At 34.9% G+C, this 21,028-nt stretch overlaps 1 protein-coding gene across 1 annotated transcript in view; it reads right to left on the reverse strand.

The window, feature by feature from the left end:
- Positions 1-21,028, reverse strand: part of TBCD (tubulin folding cofactor D) — a 522,548-nt gene that overhangs the window by 494,407 nt on the left and 7,113 nt on the right. The window contains exons 4-6 of the mRNA XM_044675187.1: positions 15,815-15,961; positions 14,259-14,314; positions 2,398-2,530 (exon numbers count right to left, since the gene is read on the reverse strand). Coding sequence (XP_044531122.1) covers positions 2,398-2,530; positions 14,259-14,314; positions 15,815-15,961 — 336 coding nt within the window. The remainder of the gene's footprint in view (positions 1-2,397; positions 2,531-14,258; positions 14,315-15,814; positions 15,962-21,028) is intronic.

The following is a 21,028-nucleotide window of genomic DNA, read 5'->3' on the forward strand; positions in this document are numbered from 1 at the left end:
GACCCCCATTGCCTACCCTTACCACTCTTCCACCTATAAGTCAATACACAGAAGTTAAGGGTTTAAAATAAAAAATATATATATATATATAAAAAAAAAAAAAAGAAAAAAAAGAAAATTTACTAGTCAGAGAATGTACTTTATTGAATGAATGGATGAATGAATTAATTAAAAAAGTACTTGTATTTCCAATGTCACAGCACTCAGGATATAAATGGAAAGGCAAGATAAACTCTGCTTTCAAGAAGCTCATAATCTAATAGGGGAGAAAATATAGAAAGGAAGATGCAGCTGCAAGTCACATGGAAAGGCCTAATGGTCATTAGAATAAAGAAGTAAAGCAGATAAGACTGGTTTTTGTGTCATTTCTGTTCATAAAATCAATATCAGCTTTTGATGTTGAATCATTTGACAATGCCAAGGACTCAGAAGATGAGAAACATCTTTTCTACATCTTCACTAGCTTTGGCACTAAGAAGATGAGTACTATGGCAACTGTAGGAGCTTTTGCCAGATTGCACCTGCCTTGCCATCCCCTCTATGACTATCTGCTAACCAATTGCCTCTGAATGTCAGCTTAGGATCCCCGGAGATAGGAGTTCCCCCAAGAACACCAGCCTTAGATCCTAAGGCAGGTCCCTTTTCCACAACGGGCCTGAATGAGTCAGGCTGGAACCAGGGTTACTGGGCCTGGAGACCACTGCTATTCTCAAGGCTCTTGGGCTATCACTGTTAAGGTCCAAAGGAAGTTAGTGATTAAGGTGTTTAACAGTGGTTTGACCCATATGATATATGCTTCCTCATGTCTCTCCTGTCATACTGACTTCTTGGCTAGAAATTTCAATTATTCTAACTTTATGAGAATTAGGTTTGATATCCATCAACTTTGCTTTGCTACCAAGGAAAATTTCTGATTTACAGATAGGACAGAATTGGTAGTTTTAAATTAAATTAATTTGTAAATGAAGCAAGATGCCATACAAACTAAATAACTATCAAGATGAAACATATTCAAGTTTTTTTCCTCTAGTATTCCTCTAATAAGGAATAAAGTATGTCATGCTTGCCAAGGTACTGTAAATATACAGAAATGTAGTGAACTAATGGTGTCTTCTGTAATTCCTAATTTTAAAAATGTAAATTTAAGGTATAACATATTTAAGATATTTAATCTCATTTTCTATGAAGCACTTTATTTTTACAACATACTAATTTCCCCCCTACATGAGAAGTCAATTTGGCAGAGTGAAAAGGGTACTGGATTTGGAATCAGAGGCCCTGGATTCAAATGCCAGTTTTGCTATTTATTTGCTGTGTGATCTTTTATTTACCTTTTCTGAACCTCAATTTCCTCATCAATAAAATGAAAGGATTGAGGTAAATTACTGCTAAGAGCCTCTCTGGCTCTCAATTCAATCTTCCAAATCTACACCTTTAAATAAGCTACCTCCCTTGCCTGGAACACACTCCTTTATCTTCTTCTTTTAGACTTCCTGACTCCCTTCATTTAGCTCTAGTGCCAAATCTACAATATTCTTTCCCTCATCCTCCTAATTGTGAGCATTCTCCCATCATCATATTATATTTACTTTATATATACACATATATACACATATATAATCATTCGCTTATTTGTGTACATGTAGTTTTCCTCAAGTAAAGTGTAAACACTCTTAAGGACAGTGACTGCTTTTTTGTTCTTTGTATCCCTAGTACTTAACACATGACTGCTATGCAATGGATGCTTAATAAATGCTTGTTGAAATAAATGATGCTATGAAACCAAAGATTAATAGTCACTTTGATGGTAAGCCAAAAATTTTAAAAGGCAAGCTTCAAAAGGGCTCTTCTCTTCCCCTCCTCCAAAATAAAATGAATAGAAGATGTTTTCCTTAAGCAGAGTGACTATTACAATCATCTCATAATATTGTAAATAATTGGTTTTAATTTAATTGACAAAGTATTTTTTACAAAGAGGCATGAACTGGTACTTGGAAATATAGTTAATCTAAAACAGTAAGAAAACTGAAATAACCACAATTTTTAAAAAAGAAGCTAATATCTAGATTATATGATAGCTCAGATTCAGCATCCTCTCAATCTCCTTTAGCTTCTACAGCTGAAAAATATTAACTGGTGCACTTCAAGCCCCTAAAATATAGTCTCAAGATAAATTAAAGTCATCATTGATGGACTTTTAATATTATATCTACTTTGAATTTATTATTTTTGAAATAGTGATCAACATATGGCATATCCAGCCAGATTGTTCAAATAACTTAATACTTTATCACTCAAACAAAATGAGTCTACAATACCTTTGTTATAAAGAATCCTACAGTTTCATTATTAAAGACATCTGGCAAAACTATTTTAGAGAATGAAAAAGATAATTACCAGGGCTTGCAACATGCCATCCATTATAATAGTTCCCTCCATTGTCTGGAAGGAAGATTTTGACAACGTTGAAAGAGTCCAGTCCAAGAAGTCTGCCATCTTCTTCTGTTTCACATCAGGACGGGTAATAAACCTGTCAGGGAATACTATGATTTAAGTTGCCAGTCACCAGAAGAATCAACTTTCTAACTAATACCATGGGTTACAAACTTACAAAAAGTTTCCAAAGTTTTTTGATATTGGTTTGGCTTTAAAGTCAGAAAACCTGGATTTAAAATCCAGCTCTACCACTTATGTGAAGATACTTGATCTCTCTAGGCCTTGGTTTCCCCATTTACAAAATGAGGAGGCTAGACTTTTGAGGTTTCTTATGCTTCTATGATACTGTGATCAAATTAATGTAGGTAAACACAGACACTAAGATTCCTAATTGAGGTTTGGATCCCAAATTTTACATTATAATAGGTACCAAGTCAGAGCAGATCTCAATTTCTGGAACTAAAACAGTCTAACAAGTCTTATTTTTCTTATGAGACAATGCAGTATCATAGGAAAATTCTGACTCCAATTTGGGGCAAATATTCTCTCTCACATACATTTTCTTTATTTATAAAATGAAAGATTTGGCCTAGAAATTATTCTTTAAGCCCTAAACTATAATATTGTCCTTGGTCTTCAACCCCATTTGTTTAAAGGTCATATACCCTACATATACCATTTTTTTTAGTTTGCTTTTTTAGTTTTTTGGCACACAAATTGGTTCTTAAGGCTATGGAAAAACACTCTCGTCGTCCCAATGCATGGAGCAAATTTAAGAAAACAAGACAGACTGATCAAGAAACACTAGCTTCATTCCTTAACAGAGTGATTGAGTGCACAGAGACATACTTAGGGCTGAACACCCAGGAAGAGATTACAGCAGAGCATATCAAAAGGATTTTTGTACAGAATTCAGTCCCTAGTGTCAGGAAATTTTTTCTAGACTATTGCCTGGATTGGGAGTTGCTTTCCTGAGAGCAGTTAAAGCAGAAAGCTATTCATGTATACGCCCAGGAGAAGGATAGATCCTCTGAAGACAAAGATATGGTGATTGAAAGTCTTCTTAAGCAATTAAAAGATGCAAATAATAGGGCAAAAGAGGAGATAGATGAGATCAAGGCTGTAGCAGCACTGAGGGCAGTACAACCATCTGACAAGAGAAATACCACCTATAGGAATAGCAATAATAATAACAACAGATATCAAAGGCCTAAAAGATGTTTTTTATGCTATCATGTTAGATATTTTGTGAAGGAATGTAGGTTTAAGGGTCAATTTGACAGGCAGAGAAACAACAAAAATTATGGCTACAACAATAGGGGGAATAACTGGTATGGTAACAACAGTAATAATTATGGTTTTAGTCAACAGAACAGTTTTCAATGTCCAAATGCCTGTTGCCAGGGCATTCAAGCTCCCAATATGGCAATAATGCAGGATTACATAAAAGCCGGAGCAGACCAAAGTACAGCCACGTTGTGACAGGAAATATGAATCATGGTAACCAAAATGGAGGGACAGCTTCATTATGAAGGTGTGCCCGAAACTCAGAATTAATTAATCAAGGAAATGGGAATAAAGTGAATGTTGATGAAATTATGTGTTAAAGATAATGATAATGTGATTGTGGATAATGTTAACGGTGAAGTTGATGTTAATAATGATTTAATTGGTGATAATAAAGATTTAATTAATAATGATGGTGAGTTGATCAGTGTTAATGTTAATTTGAATGGAATCAATGATAATTTAATGTAAATGGTAATTTAAAGGAAATTAATGATAGTTTAAGTAGTATTAGTGCTAAATTAATTAAGTTAAATGGTGTTATGAATGGTAGTGGTAATTTACTTAATGTTAATGGTAATTTACCCATGATTATTAGTAATTTAACTAATGTTTGTAATAATTTGACTAAGATTGATAATGATTTCTTTGGTGTTGATAATAATTTAATTAATGGTATAAATAATTGTGAGAAAAAGAAAAATAGTGTTCTAAATAGTGTTGGAAGTTTGAATAATTGTGTAATTAAGAAGAATAACGGAAATTGTGATTTAATTAAGGATAATTTGATTGTAAATAAGAACAATGATACCAGAATAGAGGTGAAAAGGACCAAAGGTGCAAAATCCTGGGAAAATTCTGTAATTCAAGACAATGTTAACTTGGATGGATAGAAAATAGTTGAGTTTTGTTCTGATGTTACTGTTTTAGCTCCAGTATTGGAAACTTTTCAACCTCCCAATAGCACAGAACCATATGTGTCTGTAATTATTAGAGACCAGATTTATGATCTCCTTGTTGACACAGGAGCAAGTAAATCAGTTTTTCAAAATTTTCCTGAAAACTGTAGAGCTGTTGGTACAATGGATGCAGTTGGTGCTACAGGCATAAATCAGAAAGTAGCTAAATTATAACCAAAAATTATAACCCTTGGACCCCTTTCTGTAGAACATGCATTTCTGTGTGTTCCAGAATGTCCAATGAATCTTTTAGGGAGGGATCTTTTATGTAAATTACAGGCTACTATCCAATCTACTGAATCTGGTGATATTTCTTTGCCTCTCCCAGAGGAATCTTTGAAGGCCTTTCCATTGCGTTTCTTAGATTCTAACAGTATAGAGGATGACTTAGGTACTATCTATCCAATACCTGAAGATATACCTAAGGATTTGTGGTCAAGATCATCCATAGACATTGGGTTGCTAAAATCAGCTACTCCAGTCAGGGTGAGGACAAAGGAAGAACCAATTCCTTGTGTGCTTCAGTATCCCTTGACTAGGAGGCAATAGACAGTACACAACCAACTATTGAGTCCCTAATCCAAGAGGGATAATAATACCGTGCTTTTCTGAGTTTAATACACAAATTTTGCCTATTAAAAAGCCAAAACTCGATGAAAATGGCTGACCTGTTTACAAATTTATTCAAGATCTAAGAGCGGTAAATGATTATGTCATTAAGACTCATCCAGTTGTGCCAAGTCCAGCTGCTATAATTTCTTCCATTCCAAGTAAGGCTAGATATTTCACTGTGGTAGATTTATGCTCCACATTTTTTTCTATACCAATTCACCAGGACTCTCAAAAGATCTTTGCTTTCACTTGGGAGAAAACTCAGTGGACGTGGACTCAGCTTCCACAGGGGTATACAGACACACCTAGTCAGTTCTCTCAAATTCTAAATCGAGATCTAAAAATGATTAAATTTAAAGAGAGTAAATTGGTGCATTTTGTGGATGATAATCTTTTAGCAACCCTAAATGCAAAGGTGTGTCTTAGAGATAGCAAGATTCTTTTGATTGAGTTATACAAACGAGAGCATAAAATCTCTAAGGCAAAATTACAATGGGTTCTGCCTCCTGTGCAATATCTTGGATTTGTGTTGTCAGAAATATCACACACAAGAGAATAGCTGACATTCAGAAATTGAGTGCCCCTAAAACTTAAAGCTATTCTTGGAACTACTGGTTTCTGTAGACAATAGATTCCTGCGAATAGTGAGATCACTAAATGCTTGACAGATGTGAATACAGAATACAGAACCAGAACCTCTGAAATTAAAGCCTGAACATCGTGTAGCCTTAAATAGACTCAAAGAAGCCATTCTAACTGCACCTGCATTAGGAATTCCAGACTATGAGAAACCTTTTCAGCTATTTGTAAATGAAACAAAAGGTATAGCTTCTGGTGTGCTGACACAGACTTTAAGACAGTTATCGTCCAATTGGATACTATAGTTGTCTACTTGATCCAATAGCTATGGGGACAGTACCCTGTCTAAGGGGGGTAGCAGCAGTGACTGTGTTAGTCCAGAAGTCAGCTGATCTGGTTCTGGGATGTCCATTAACAGTTTATTGTTCACATCAGATAGAAGCACTAATAAGGAAGTTTCATGCTCAAGCATATTCTGACCAGTGAATATCTAAGTATGAAATTATTCTCTTAGGTAGTGAGACCATCCAGTTGAAGAGATGTAGCACTCAATCCAGCTACTCTTCTTCCTGATTTGCCTAAGAACGGTGAGCCATTGCATGAATGTGTTGAGGTAGTAGAACTTGTGGATATGCCTAGAATGGATTTGAAAGACACTCCACTCAAAAATCCAGACTTGGTATTATTCACAGATAGATCATCATATTTACGTAATGGAATAAGATGTACTGGAGCTGCAGATATCACAGAATTTGAGACAAATAAGTATGGCTCATTAAAGTAAAGCACTCAAATATGAAGCAATTTGGCAATCACCTCCTAAGAGTGATGCATAAACAGCCTTACAAGTCTTTGCTTGTAGTGGAGCATGTCCAAAGAGCATCCCATACGATGATATATGTAGATCCACTCTTGGTCTCGAACGTAGGTAAAACAAAGCTATGGAAGAATCTGGCCATTTGAAATGAGTTTCAGCACAGAGTTTCCCAACCATAGTCTTGAGTTCCCTATTCATACACTCCACTTGACCTGAACTTTGTGGGTGATAAGGAACATGATATTTAGGTGTTATTCCTAGATTTTCAGAGTTTTCTAAGGACATCCTGAGTGAAATGAGATCCCTTTTCTGAATCTATGGTTACTGGTACACCAAATCTAGGCACAATTTCCTTGAGTAACACTCACCACAAAGCTAGCTGTGTTGGTATTTGATGGAAATGCTTCAGGCCATTTAGTTAGTCTATCAACTATCACAAGACAATATTTGTATCTTCCAGTTTTAGGCATACAGATGTAATCAATCTGTAAATTCTCAAATGGACAATATGCTAAAGGCCTACCACCCTAACCTTTCTTTCTGAATGCACTTTGATTGAACTTTTGGCAGACTGAACAACTATTACAGATCTTATTTGCAACAGTACTTATTCCAGGAGCAACTCTTTGTCTTTTGATGGAATCCACAACAGCTTGTGTACCAAAATGACCTTTTGTGTGAATGGCTTGACACAAATAGGTATACAAGTCTGTTGTTAACAATGGTCTTCCTGTATCAGTAATCCATATCCCATGTTCTTTCCTAGCTCCAAATTTATCTTCCATTTCTGGATATCTGAGTCTACATAAGCTTTTTCTAGATCATCAAAATCAAAAGATGTTAAATTCATTACATAAATTGGAGCTTTCTAGGCTGCATACTTTGCAGTGATATCAGCCCTCTGATTTCCTTTAGAGACTGAATCTCTACCACAAGTATGACTCCAACAATGAATTACTGACAGCTGTTTTGGCTTTGGGATTGCTTCTAACAACTCAGTTATTATTCCTGCATGAGCTATTGGGTTTCCCGATACAGTAATAAAAGCTCATTGTTTCCAGATCTTTCCTGTTGCATGGCAAACAGAGAATGCATATTGAGAGTCTGTGTAAATATTTACACTTTTACCTTCAGCTAAAAAACAGGCTTGCTCCAATGCCACTAATTACACACCATGAGCACTAAGATTACTACAGCAGAGGTTAAGAGAATTACAAGATATGGGAGTATTAATTCAATTTGGTCCATTGGATTATTCTCTTCATAATTTTCAACCAGGTGATATGGTCTATGTGAAAAATTTTGCCAGAACATCAGCAACGAATTAGGTAGGTCCTTATACAGTTGTATTAGTTTCACTATCTTCTGTAAAAGTTTTAGATAGAGATTCGTGGTATCATTGTTCTCATATTAAATTGGTACATGGTATAGATAATGAAAATGGAGGAAGAGAAGGAGGAGGAGGAGGAAAAGGAGTAGAAGAAAGAAGAAGAAGAAGGAGGAGGAGGAGAGGAAGAAGAAGAATAAAGGAGGAGGAGGAGGAGAAAATGTGTGAATTTGAGATCTTCAGTCAATTAGTCTATAGTCAGAAAGTTCAGTAAAGAGAGGATCATTCCAGCAGAAGAGAATGTTCAGATGGAAGAGGGCATGGATGAAGAGGATTCAGGATTTATGGACATTGTACTAAGAGTGATGGACTTATAAAATTGAACTGATAAAAACTTTGTTTTCAAGGATTTTCCTAAAGAAGAGGATTAATCATGAACGATTTGGATAAATAGTTTGGAAGTATTTTGGGTAATGTAAATAGTATCATTACATACTCATATGCATCCAACACTGCACATAAAACTATCAATAACTTTGATGGAGAAAAGGAGAAGAGATTTCCTTGAGGAATGGAACATCATAAGGAAAAAGGAATGTGAAGAAGATCTGAAATTTTGGTACGTATCATACATCCAACAGTAACATGTTGTAACACAATATAGCAAAGGAACAACATGTCAATCAGATACATACAACAACATGTTAGGATACATTGTATTCCTTGTGGAATAAAACAATGTATAAATACTAACAAAATTAGAATTAGCTATAGGATAAGTAAGTACTAACAAAGGATAGTTAGTTACTAACAAAGATTAGATAGTTAGGTAAGATTTATTTAGACTAATATACTAATATCATAGGGATAGTTTAGAATAGTTTAGTGAAATAGGAATAGTATTAGATTAGATTAAAGGATAAGATAAGGTACTAATGTACATTACAGTGCAGATACAACTAACAACAAAATTGCATTACATGAAGAACATATAACATACTACAGATCACATATCACAAAATACTGTAAATAGATGTGTAAATAAATGTAAATAGTATGTATATATTGTAAATTGTATTATCGTGTATTATACATATATGTAAAAGGTATATATATGTATATTTGATATGTATAGTGTCTACATAAATGTATATATGTATAGCATACATTTATATATTGTGTATGTATTGTATGTATGTATCATATATATGTATAAATGCAAATTCTGTGAATAATTTGCTATTACTTGAGTTGCAAACATTTAAATGTAATTTGCATAAATGAATTTGATGTTTTGTTAAACTTTTGATGTTAAAACTTATGCAATGTTGTGTTAAATATGTATTTTTCAAAATTGTTTGCATTTATTAGTTAGTAGAATATTTCTGAATTAGAATAGGAGTTGTGTTTGATGTTTGTTTTGACTTTTGTGTTGATATTTAATATTTGCTGTTGATTTTGTTAATTTTGTTGGAAATTTTGCATTGTTACTTGTTATTTTGTGCTTTGAACTATGTAACTGTTCAATGTATTTTCACCTTTACCTTTCCTTGTTAAAATCCCTAATGTAGGGTAGAGTAAGATAGTGTTAGATAGAATAGAGTTAGTGTAGGTTGTTTGTTATTTTAGGGTAGAATTTTAGTTTAGTTTGTAGTGCACAAATACCAAAATATTGTGTGGAACACTATTTTGGTTTTGTGCAAAGGGGGAACTGTAATGGGGAGATTAAACATTAGCACCCAGGCTGCCAGGTTGACTCTAAAGACCTAAGAGTTCTATAATGGAATGAAGCCGGGATTTGAAAAGGTATAAGAGTTTGACCAAGCTGGAGGAAAAGAGGTGTTGTGGCTGTGTGGTCCAGATTTTGCCAGCTTCCCAAGGAGCTGTGGAATATTGCTGAGAATAATATTCTTCAAGAAAACATCATGGCCTAAGTTGAGGAAAGGACTGGGTTATCTGTTGGTGGACAATAGATCAATCTTCTTTACGCTCTGGAGTCTGCTTTGGAGTAACTGGCTGCTTTTGAACTTGTCCTGTAACATCTTTGACCAGCTTGGAGCATCTCTGAACCTGTACTGTGAGAACCCCTCTTTAGCCCCTCCTAGTTTAGTTAGAGATCAGCTTAGTTAGAAATCTAGTTAGTTAAACTATTAGGCTATTCTTTAGAATAGAAATATCCCTCTCCCTACGTCCCTCAGTTATTACAAACAAACCCAGTCTGTTAGCACTTCTTTTCTCTTCTTAGTTAAAAGAACCCACTTCATTCGTTTTTCCCTGGTTGGCAGTTACTGGCCAACTGCCATTTCCAAACCTCACATCCCTATTAGGTTTACCTGTGTTCCTCTCTCTGTCTTTCCCTTGTGAGGTGTGGGTGTGTCCCAGTTTATTATTTTTCCTCATTCCCAATATTATCTTTTTTCAATTCTAAGATCCAAATATAAATTATGAATTACTATATCCCTGGATTGGAAAACCCCACTGTTCAGCAGCCCAATGAATGCTTCCTCCATCCCCTGTTTGAGATAAGGTGGGAGGCTCACATGTGAGCCTCACAGTCTCTAAAGTCTGTTCACCAACACTGCTGGATACAATACTATTTCTATATATACTATTTTACTATAATTATAATGAACTTCTCAGAATTACAAAATGAGTCATTTTGGGTGTAGAACGTACCAAAATCTTAGAAAATGCCAGGATACAAAGCATATAACTGAAAGATCTGGTCAAATATTTATATGAAATATAATCATTACAATTCCACAATAAGAAATCATCATACCCAATAATAAAGTATTTTTACTCTTTCTACATGAAGCCTTTTCTGATTCCCCCAGATGTCAGTGCCTCTCCCCAAAACAAATTTATCTTTTTAGTTCTTTTGTATATAGTTGGTATATATGTATGTGCATATGTTTTTATATATCATATATGTATATAAAAATATATATATATATATATATATATATATAGTTGTCTGTTCTTCATTTTTTGAAGAGGACCAATGACATTATGAGGTGATGACTTACACATGAATTGGACTTAAATGATGCAGAGTTACACAAAGTCAACAGCCTCATTCTCTCTTCCAGAGTCAGTGACAAGACAAAAGTCATAACAACTGACAACGGCCCAGGATGCAAATTAAATTCCAGCTGTACATTTTTTAACATAGGTCTACAGAAGTATGCATTACTATTTGTAATTACTGACTGATATAATTCACTAGAACGTGTGCATACATTTATATTTAGATAAAACTATGGTTTTCCCTATTGCTTAAATATTCACATAATTAAAAAAAAAAAAAAGACCTTGGTGTCTTCAATGTCTGAACAAGCTCTAAGCATCCACAGTGCCTGCTTCAATCACCATTAAGGCCCTTGGAACAAACTGTTCCCATCCACCCATTCTGCCAGGGGAAATCTTCGTATGCATGTGATAGTCTGAGGCCTGTCAGGTACCTTCATTCTGGTTTAGCCTATCTTCTGATGACTGTATATAAATACACACACCTACATATACACACACACTCATACAATTTCTTCCCTAATGAAACATAAATTCTTTAAGAGCAGAAATTGTTTCTTTTTATCTTTACATAGCTAACATTTAGCATATAGTATATATTTGCTGATAAACTGATGGACTTTATCTTTGTTCTAAGATTGTTCTTGGTGGTTCAGAGCTGACAAGGATCTGTTCATCTAATTCTCATTTTAGACATAAGGAAAGTGAGGGTTGGAGAAATTAAGTGATTTGCCCAATGTTACACAGTAAATAGGAAGCTGGTATACAAACTCAGTCTTCTGGAATCTGTATTCAGTTCTTTTCCCACTTCATCACATTATAAGGATGTGATTAGTTTATTAAGGTTACTGAATTAAATTTATAGGTTCTTGGGCAGAAGAATAACAACATCTGTGAATTAGTATAATTATTCTGCCAGTTACACTAAATCTTTTCTTTTTGTTAAGAAAACAAAGGGATCTGGGAAACAATACAGTACCATAAGAAACCAAATACTGACTGCAGTTAAAATGGAGTTCAATATCTATTATTGCTTGGAAAAAAATTTTTTGATCTTCCTACAGATTTTACAGCTCTAGAAGGGACATTAAAGATCACCTAGTAAAATTACTTCACTTTTTAGATAAGGAAACTAAGACCCAAAAAGGTTAAATGACTTGCCCAAGACTACGCAGTTTGTATGTAAGCAAAGCAGGTGATAAAGATCTTCTAGGGCCAAAAATGATCACTTTGGAAAACAAAAAAGAGCCCAGAGAATAAAGAGGTATGGGACAGTGAAAAAAAAAATTAGAAAAAAAAAAAAGGTGGGGAGGGGAGGAAATGAAGAGGTAGGTAGCAGAGAATAAAGGGCCAGGCCTAGAATCTAGAAGACATGGGTTCAGATAAGGCCTTAGACATTTTTTAGCTATGTGATCCTGGTCAAGTCACTTAATCTCAATTATCTAACAGTAAATTCTGGCAATTGGGGAAGGTCATTCTGCCTTAAATTCTAAGATCTCTTGATTCTAAGACAGAAGATAAGAATTTTTTTTTTAAAGCAATTTTTTTTTTAAACCCTTGTACTTCGGTGTATTGTCTCATAGGTGGAAGAGTGGTAAGGGTGGGCAATGGGGGTCAAGTGACTTGCCCAGGGTCACACAGCTGGGAAGTGGCTGAGGCCGGGTTTGAACCTAGGACCTCCTGTCTCTAGGCCTGACTCTCACTCCACTGAGCTAACCAGCTGCCCCCCAAGAATTTTTTTTTTTAAATGAAAAGAGCATCAGGGCAGACATCAAAAGAAGAGAGTTCCATCTCTGGCTTTTTCTAAAATTAATTGTGGAATTTCAGGAACATGTGTTAACTGTTTTGCTTTTGTCTTTGTACCTTCTATGACCAGAAGACTAGTACCCAAGAGGCAATTTCCTAAATGTCTACTGAATTTCTTTTATCAAATATAAAATAACGGAGTTAAGCAAGATTAGGATTTAACAAAATTGCTTTGAAATCTAGGAGCCAATACTCAATTTTCAGAGTTCAAGAAAAATGAAAGGGAGTAACAAGGGAAGAAATCTAGAAGTGACCAGGCTGAAAAGCATTATTTCTCAATGTCTAATCAAATTAGAGTTACTGAAGGTCTAACAAGAGTCTTTTCAAATAAGCTTTCTCTGGAAAGGCTCAAAATCAAAAGTAAAGGGCATCTAACCAGGGTACCTCATATATGAACAGTAGAAATAACAATGATTGGGCTAGTTGCCCTTTCTGTCATTCAAGTTTGACTATAATTCAAAAGTCATGGTATTGGCAGCTAAGAATTTCAAAAAGCTCCCAAGGTGAACCAAAGTAAACAGTATCATCCTCTAATTTGGCCTTCTTTTTTCAAGTTATCATGATAGTAAAGCACAAAAATGAAAAGATTAATCAATCAACAAACATTTATCAATTGTCTGCTCTCTTCCAGATATGGTACTAAAGCAGTAGGGATATAAAGACAAAAATGAAATAGTCCCTATAGAGTTGTACACAGAATCAGAGAAGAAATTTTCTTTCTTTGTGTCATCACATGTCTGCAAAACTATGGAATCAGTTATATGCATCTGTAATTTTTCTTATGTATATAGGTTCATATTTTCCCCACTAGATGGCAATAATTACGTATTATGTATTATTATGTATCGGATTTGCTGGCTGAGTACCTCTACAACTAAGCTATTACTTGAGATTTTAAAATGCATTCCTTATTAAAGGAAAGGTAAATTTATTTATGAAGTTGACATAGCCTACTTTAAATATAGAGCTTCAGGGATATAGGTACATAATACTCCCTTGTTTTAAGCTAATGCTGATGAAGAAGTCAGACATTTGAAATGACAGTGCCAAAAATAAACAAGTTCTCTGATAAATAAACTATTTTAAAGAGGAGTTCTTCAACATTCCCTGGTAATAGTTTAAATTAGTGAGGCTTTAGTGTTTGATATAGTTCATATATGATGTAGCATGAAATAGTACCTAGGTTCAAATACTTCCTCTGACACTTGTCTGTCAGTAAACCATTTTATTTTGCCAGGTCTCAAGCAGTTCTGATGGAAGAGGTTCTCATAAGGAATTCATATATTGTGTGGATGTGGGTAGGTGTGTGTGGAAGAGAGAGAATGCATGCAGGTAGATGTGTACATTACATATGTCTATACACCCACAATGGCTGAGGATACAAGCCACGGTGAGACTGACTTACTTGGATATAAGAACAGCAGCTGCATCCCGAGCTTTATCACTAACAACCAAGTAGGACTAGAAAACAAAAGAAATGTTTTATCAATAATCATTTGGACAAAAATTGGAAATAGCTACATAACCTATGCTTATAACAAATGAAATACAATCAAACACAATTTGCCTGAAAGTCAAATGGACTTTTCTAAACCCTCAAGTGAAAATATACTTACCAATTCTTTCAAAGAACTGAGAGCTAAAAAGCATGCTTTTGATTTCCAAAAGAGGCACAAGAGGTTTAGTAACAGATATTACTGCAAGACTGAGACTAGTTACTAGCTAAGGTAGCCTCTACTTTCAATCACTGGAAGATAGACAAATACCTACTATAAAACACAATAACTAATAATAGCTACAATTTATATAGCATACATAATTTTTTTTGATGTTCACAATCACATCTTTTTTTTATTTAATTTTTTTTTACCAATTACTTGTAATAACAAATTTCCTCACAAGTTTTCCTAAGTTATATGATCAAACATCTCCCTCCCTCCCTTAGATTCCTCCTCCCCATGCTAGCAAGGGATTCAATCTGGGTTTTCATGTATTATCATGAAAAACACATTTCCATATTGTTAATTTTTGTGAGTAATCTTATAAGCCAAAACCCCAAAACATAAATCCAAATAAAAAATTGGAAAATGGTATGATTTCATCTACATTCTGACTCCAATAGTTCTTTCACTGAACGTGGATACATCCTTTGTCATAAGACTCTCAGAATTATCCTGGATCATTCTATTGTCAATAATACCCAAGCCTATCACAGTTGCTCATTCCACAATAATGCTGTTACTGTGCACAGTGTTTTCCTGGTTCTGCTTATTTTACTCTGCTTCAGACCATGAAAGTCTCTTTCCAGCTCTTTCTGAAATCATCCTGTTCATCATTCATTGCAGCACAATAGTATCCCATCGTCATCATATAACACAATTTGTTCAGCCATTCCACAATTGATGGACATCCCTTCAATTTCCAATTCTTTGCCACCACAAAAAAAGAAGCTATAAATATTTTTGTACAAGCAGGTCCTCTCACTCTCTTTTTTTTAATCTCTTTCAGATACAGCCCTCCAGAATGGTTGGATCAGTTCACAACTCCACCAGCAATGCATTAGTATTCCAATTTTAACATACTTAATCTCATTTGATCCTCACAACTTGATAAAGTAAATTTTATTATCTCCATATTACAGATGAAGAGATTGAGACAAGTTAATGACTTGCACAGGGCCACACAACTAAGAAGAGTCTGATGCTGGATTCAGACTCAAATCTTCCTAAGTCTAAATCCTATGCTCTATCTACTTTACCTTCACTAATTTCATATCACTGCTCAATCTCTTTAACTTAATGTTTTCCAGGGAATATGCTTTATATTCCCTGAAATACTATGTGGGTGTTTGTTAGTAAAGTTAAGAGAAAATAGTATCACTAACATAGTTTTGCTTTATCAATAACTAAAACACTTTAACAAAAAAAAGAGACTGACAATTATTAAAGATAAAATATTTACTTCTGCTATTTGGAGTATGCGGTCCATTACAGATGTACGAGCCTGCCCACATTCAGAGGTGAGATTTCCATCAAGACGTGAAAGATCAAAAGGAATCAGGCAGGTTACAGAAAGCCACAGCAAAAGCACATATCGAGTCTCCCAAGTCTAATAAAGAATAAAAAATAACATAAATGCAAGCTATGACTATAGTTAAAAAGAAAATAATTAATGAGTAATTAAAATAAAAAGCAAGACCACAATATTCTTAATATGGATCACCAAACACCTACAGGGATAAATAACATAGAGTACATGAAAGGAAATGATATGAAATAATTCTGAAAAAGTAGATTTAAAAAAAAGGTCCAAATCATTAACAGAGAAATACAAATTATTACGATATCAAGGTTCTACCTAACAACTAGCAGATTAGCAAAGATTCAAAAAAGGAAAATGATAATTACTGAAAGGTATTTGAAAGAATAGACACATTAACAACTTTTTGGTGAAGCAGTGAATTCTGGAAAACAATTTGGACTATACCAAAAATCACTATGAGGTACAAATCATTTGACCTAGAAATATTATTACTAGGGCACATACTCTCAAAAAGATCAAAGAAAGATGGCAAAGATGCAGATGTACAAAAATATTCATACTTTTGGTACTTTTTATAGCGGTAAATAATAAAGAACTAAAGATGGTACCCATAAATATAGGAACAAGGTTACATGAATGTAATGAAATACTTTTCATTGTAAGAAACTGCAACAGGAATGAATGCAAAGAAACCTACAAGAACTAATTTAAACTGATGCAGTGAAGTGAGGGGAAGTAGAACAATTTATGTAATAACTATAATACTGGAAAGAAAAAATAACTTTTAAAGACTTAAGAATACTGACTAATGCAAATAACCAACCAATCAAAACTCCAGAGGACCAATGATAAAACATATTTCATACTTCTTAAAAGAAAAGTGGCATACCTAAAGAGATTTTTTTTTAAATGGAAAAAGACCTGTTTGTACAAAAATATTTATAGCTGCTCTTTTTGGCAAAGTTTGGAAACTAAAAAGAAGTCCCTCAACTGAGGAATGGATGAACAAATTGTGGTATATGATGGTGACAGAATACTATTGTGCTGTAAGAAATGATGAACAGGATGACTTCAGAAAAAAAGCTGGAAATGCCTACATGAACTAATGCAAAATGAAATAAGCAGAACCAGGAAAATATTGTATACAGTAACAGCAATAATGTGTAATGATCAAATGTGATAGATTTTGCTACTAACAGCAATATACAATAATTCAGAAGAATTCTGAGGGATTTATAAAAAAGAATGCTATCCCTCCAGAGAAAGAACTATTGGTGTAAGAATGCAAATGGAAGAATATCACTTCTCACTTGTTTATTTGGGTATATATTTTAGGGCTTTGGTTTTATAAGATTATTCACTTATAAAAACTGAATAATATGGAAAAATGTTTTACAAGATAATACATGTATAACCTAGACTGAATTGCTTGTCAGTTCTGGGAGGGAAGAAAAAAGGAGAGAAACAATTTGGATTACATAACTTCGAAAAATTCATATAAAAATTTGTTATTAAAATTTTTTTAATTTTTGAAATGTGAGGTGCAAGACGTACAGAATGAGACATACTTTTTTCTGACATGGCCAGTGTAAGTATTTGTTTTACTTAAAAAAACTTACTGATTGATAAATGTATAACTCAGTGGAATTGCTTATCAGCTCCCAGAGTAGGGAGGGTTAAGAGGTGGGAAAGATCATGAATCATGTAACCATGGAAAAATATTCTAAATAAATAAATTTTAAAAAATAAAAATGAAATAATACTTATTGATTACAAAATAGGAGCTTTGAGGTGGGAAGGAGAAGAGAGAAATGGAAATTGGAAAGGGTGTAGTAATAGTAGTGAAAAAAAATCTCAAAGGAGCAATAAAAAAAGGCACAGAAGAGAACAGAAGGCAGTTAATAGAGAAACACAAACTTTGGACCCAACCTGATGAATTTACTATATATATGTATACACAAACAGACAAATATACAGCAGCAAACTCCTCCCCCGCAACTCTCATATCTGCTGATTTGGTACCCATTGATTCAGTTACCCACTATCAACCATAGAAAAAGAAATGAAAAAATAAGAAATTTAGAAATTTTCAAAAAATGAAAAAATAAACAATTCAAAAATTTCAAACTGCCCACTAAGTGAGTTCAGGCTATGCAGACTATAAAATGGTCTGCCAGCTCAGTACATGACTCACCTCCCTTTGAGAGCTAGAAAGAAAGAGAAATTTGCTGCTTGTCCTTCATTTTCAAAGAGGACCAACGATACGACAAGGTAATTAATGTCTTGACTTGTGCATGAATTGTGCATGAAACAGAACTACATAAACTGTCAACTTCACTCTCTATTCCGGAATTACTGAAGTTTAATAGCAAAACAAAAGACAGGATGATTAGTGATGGCCTTGGATACAGAGGAAGACTTTGGCATTTTTAGTGTTTGACCAGGTTCTACAAGTGGATCAAGCTTCACAGTGCCTGCCTGCTTCAGTCACCTTCATAGCTTATTGGAACAACTTGTTCTCATCTATCTATTCCATTGCAGGAAGTCTTCACATGCTTAGGGTAAACACCCTCTTAACTCAAGATAGGTTTGTTACCCATCAGTTAACCTCAATCTGGTTTAGCCCATCTCCTGAGACGGTTTACTGGAGCATGACCATACAACACACCTTCTTGGAACCACAGGTGAGAACTGAGTGCTACATGGACACCAAAGGTGAGTGAACAGCCCTGAAAAGGGATCAAGCAAACCTTCACACCGAAGGTGCTAGTCTTAGAGAGTGAGTAATCCTAGAGAGAGTATATACGGTATAATAATGTATACTTTATTATTACTATATTTAATGCTGGTAATATACTCCAGTATGTTTAACTTTTCACTTAAACTTTATCATTTGTATATATTTACCCCCCAAAAAATCACATTTATGAGGTTAGCATGTATTCACTTATATCTGCAGTTTCAGCCATTGTTATAAAGAAGTAGGCAATCTTGGTATGTGGAGAAATAAATGGGGATGGCTAAGTTAAGGAATGAAGCAGGTAAAGGATGAATGGGGAATATAAAAGGGGCTGAACAGGGAGTATAGGAAGGGCCACTCAAACAGGCTAATTCACTGAGACTAGAGACAGAAGATAGGTATTTAAGAATACTAGGAGGAAATAGGCTGGGTCCTTCAGGCAGGGGCTATCTCTGTGATACCAGAAGAATGTATGGGTTTGGCTCAAAGGTTTTTGTTGTTAATTTCAAAGGTTCCTTGTGGGAGGAGACAAGAGGCTCCTCCCTGCCAGTGAAACTGAAATCTACAGGAAGTCTCCACTAGCTGCTTCCTGCCCAAGATGGATGCCTAGGTTTTCCCTCAAGAAATAAAAGGAAAGTTATTCCTTCTCTCTTCAGCCTTTGCCCTAATATCAAGTACAATGATTCACCAGAGGCTTTTGTGTAGATATCAATGGGGATTTATTGATGTCAGGGGTAAGCAAAGGGAAAAAGGGTTTGAAGGTTTTGTAACTGCTGTTAGGGAGAAAGCTGGTGCTGGGGGAAGGGTCATAGGAGAGAGGGCCAGACTGAGAGAGGCCGTCTCTCTCAGTCAGGGAAGGTTTCACTGCCCTGTGGTAAAGGTATTTAACAGATCACTAGATAAGGGAATGGCTTGATTCAGTTTGTCCTTCCTACCTACAGAAGCTAAAACCCACGATGTCCAACCACCAAACCACCCTTCCTCCCAGGGCCCAATGGGGAAATTCAGGGAAAATAGCAGGATGTAATGGAGAGGTTAGGGAGAGGTCTAGAAAGAACAGACAAGATCCAACATACCCCAAAGGCAAAAGGCCGACGCAAAAGGCAAAAGCCAAAGGCAAGAGCCAAAAAAGCCCTTCAGTTGGAACTACAGGGATATTTATAGCCTAGCTCTAACGGTTTTCCCCGTGAGCCCCCAAGCTGGTTTAACATTCTAAACCTTTCTAACTGACAGGCTGCTACAGTTGGTTTGCAAAAACAAGAGCTTTTGCTGCAACCCTGCATTATACCATTCACCAGTAGGTCTTAGAATATAACCACTACAGATATGGGATCCCACTATATATGCACATACACACACCTATATACACATATATATGCAATCCTATATATACATATGTATATATAATTTATATGTGAGTATACATAAAAATATTCTTGATGTCATGTGCAACTCTATATCTACTCTTTCTTACATAAAGGAAATGTTCATGTTTGCTGCTCTCAGTCAAGTTTAACATATAAAAACATTTTTTAAAGTTAATCCAAGAGAAAATGGATTGGAGCAGTAGGTAAGTCTGGAATCAGGAGGACATGGATTCAAATCTGGCCTCAGACATTTTCTTTGACCCTTAACAAGTCACTTAATCCTAACTACCTAGCCCTTGCTGTTCTTTAGTCTTAGAAATGATACCAAGAACTGTGGGAGGATGGTGTGGGAGTAGGGGTTGGGGAGGGGGGGGGGAAGAAGAGGACCATGTATCATGTAACCATGGAAAAATATTCTAAATGTAAAAAAAGGAAAAAAAAAAAGGTATGGACATAAAAGATGGTATATCATATGTGAAGTATACTTGCCAAAATAGCTAAATAATCAAGTGTGTGGAGGGGAGTAATGTGCAAGAAAACTAATAAGACAGGAGGAAACTATGTTGTTGTTGTTTTTTTTAAAAACCCTTACCTTCTGTCTTAGAATCAATACTGTGTATTGGCTCTAAGGCAGAAGAGTGGTGGAAATTATGTTATAAAGAATTTTAAAAGCAAGAGAGTTATTGATATTTTATCCTAAAAGCAAGAGAGGGCTTATTGAGTAGGGGGATTATAAAGTAAAACTTGTACATTAGGAAAAACACTTTAATAGCTGTGTGGAGACTTAACTGGAGTGAAGAGAAACTTGAAAGATAGAAACAAATTAATAAGTTACTGTGATTATTTAGATGAGATATAATAAAGACCTGAACTAGCACTGTGGCATGTGAGATAAGAGAGCATAACCCTCTGGTTATGCCGTGGAAGATAAAAACAAAGATGACACTGTTGTTCCAAACCCAAGTGACTAAAAGGATGGAGTTGTATCCACTTACAAACAAGGAAATCTGGAAGACAAGTAAGTTT

This window comes from Gracilinanus agilis, chromosome 4, assembly GCF_016433145.1.
Source record: "Gracilinanus agilis isolate LMUSP501 chromosome 4, AgileGrace, whole genome shotgun sequence".
Lineage (NCBI taxonomy): Eukaryota > Metazoa > Chordata > Mammalia > Didelphimorphia > Didelphidae > Gracilinanus > Gracilinanus agilis.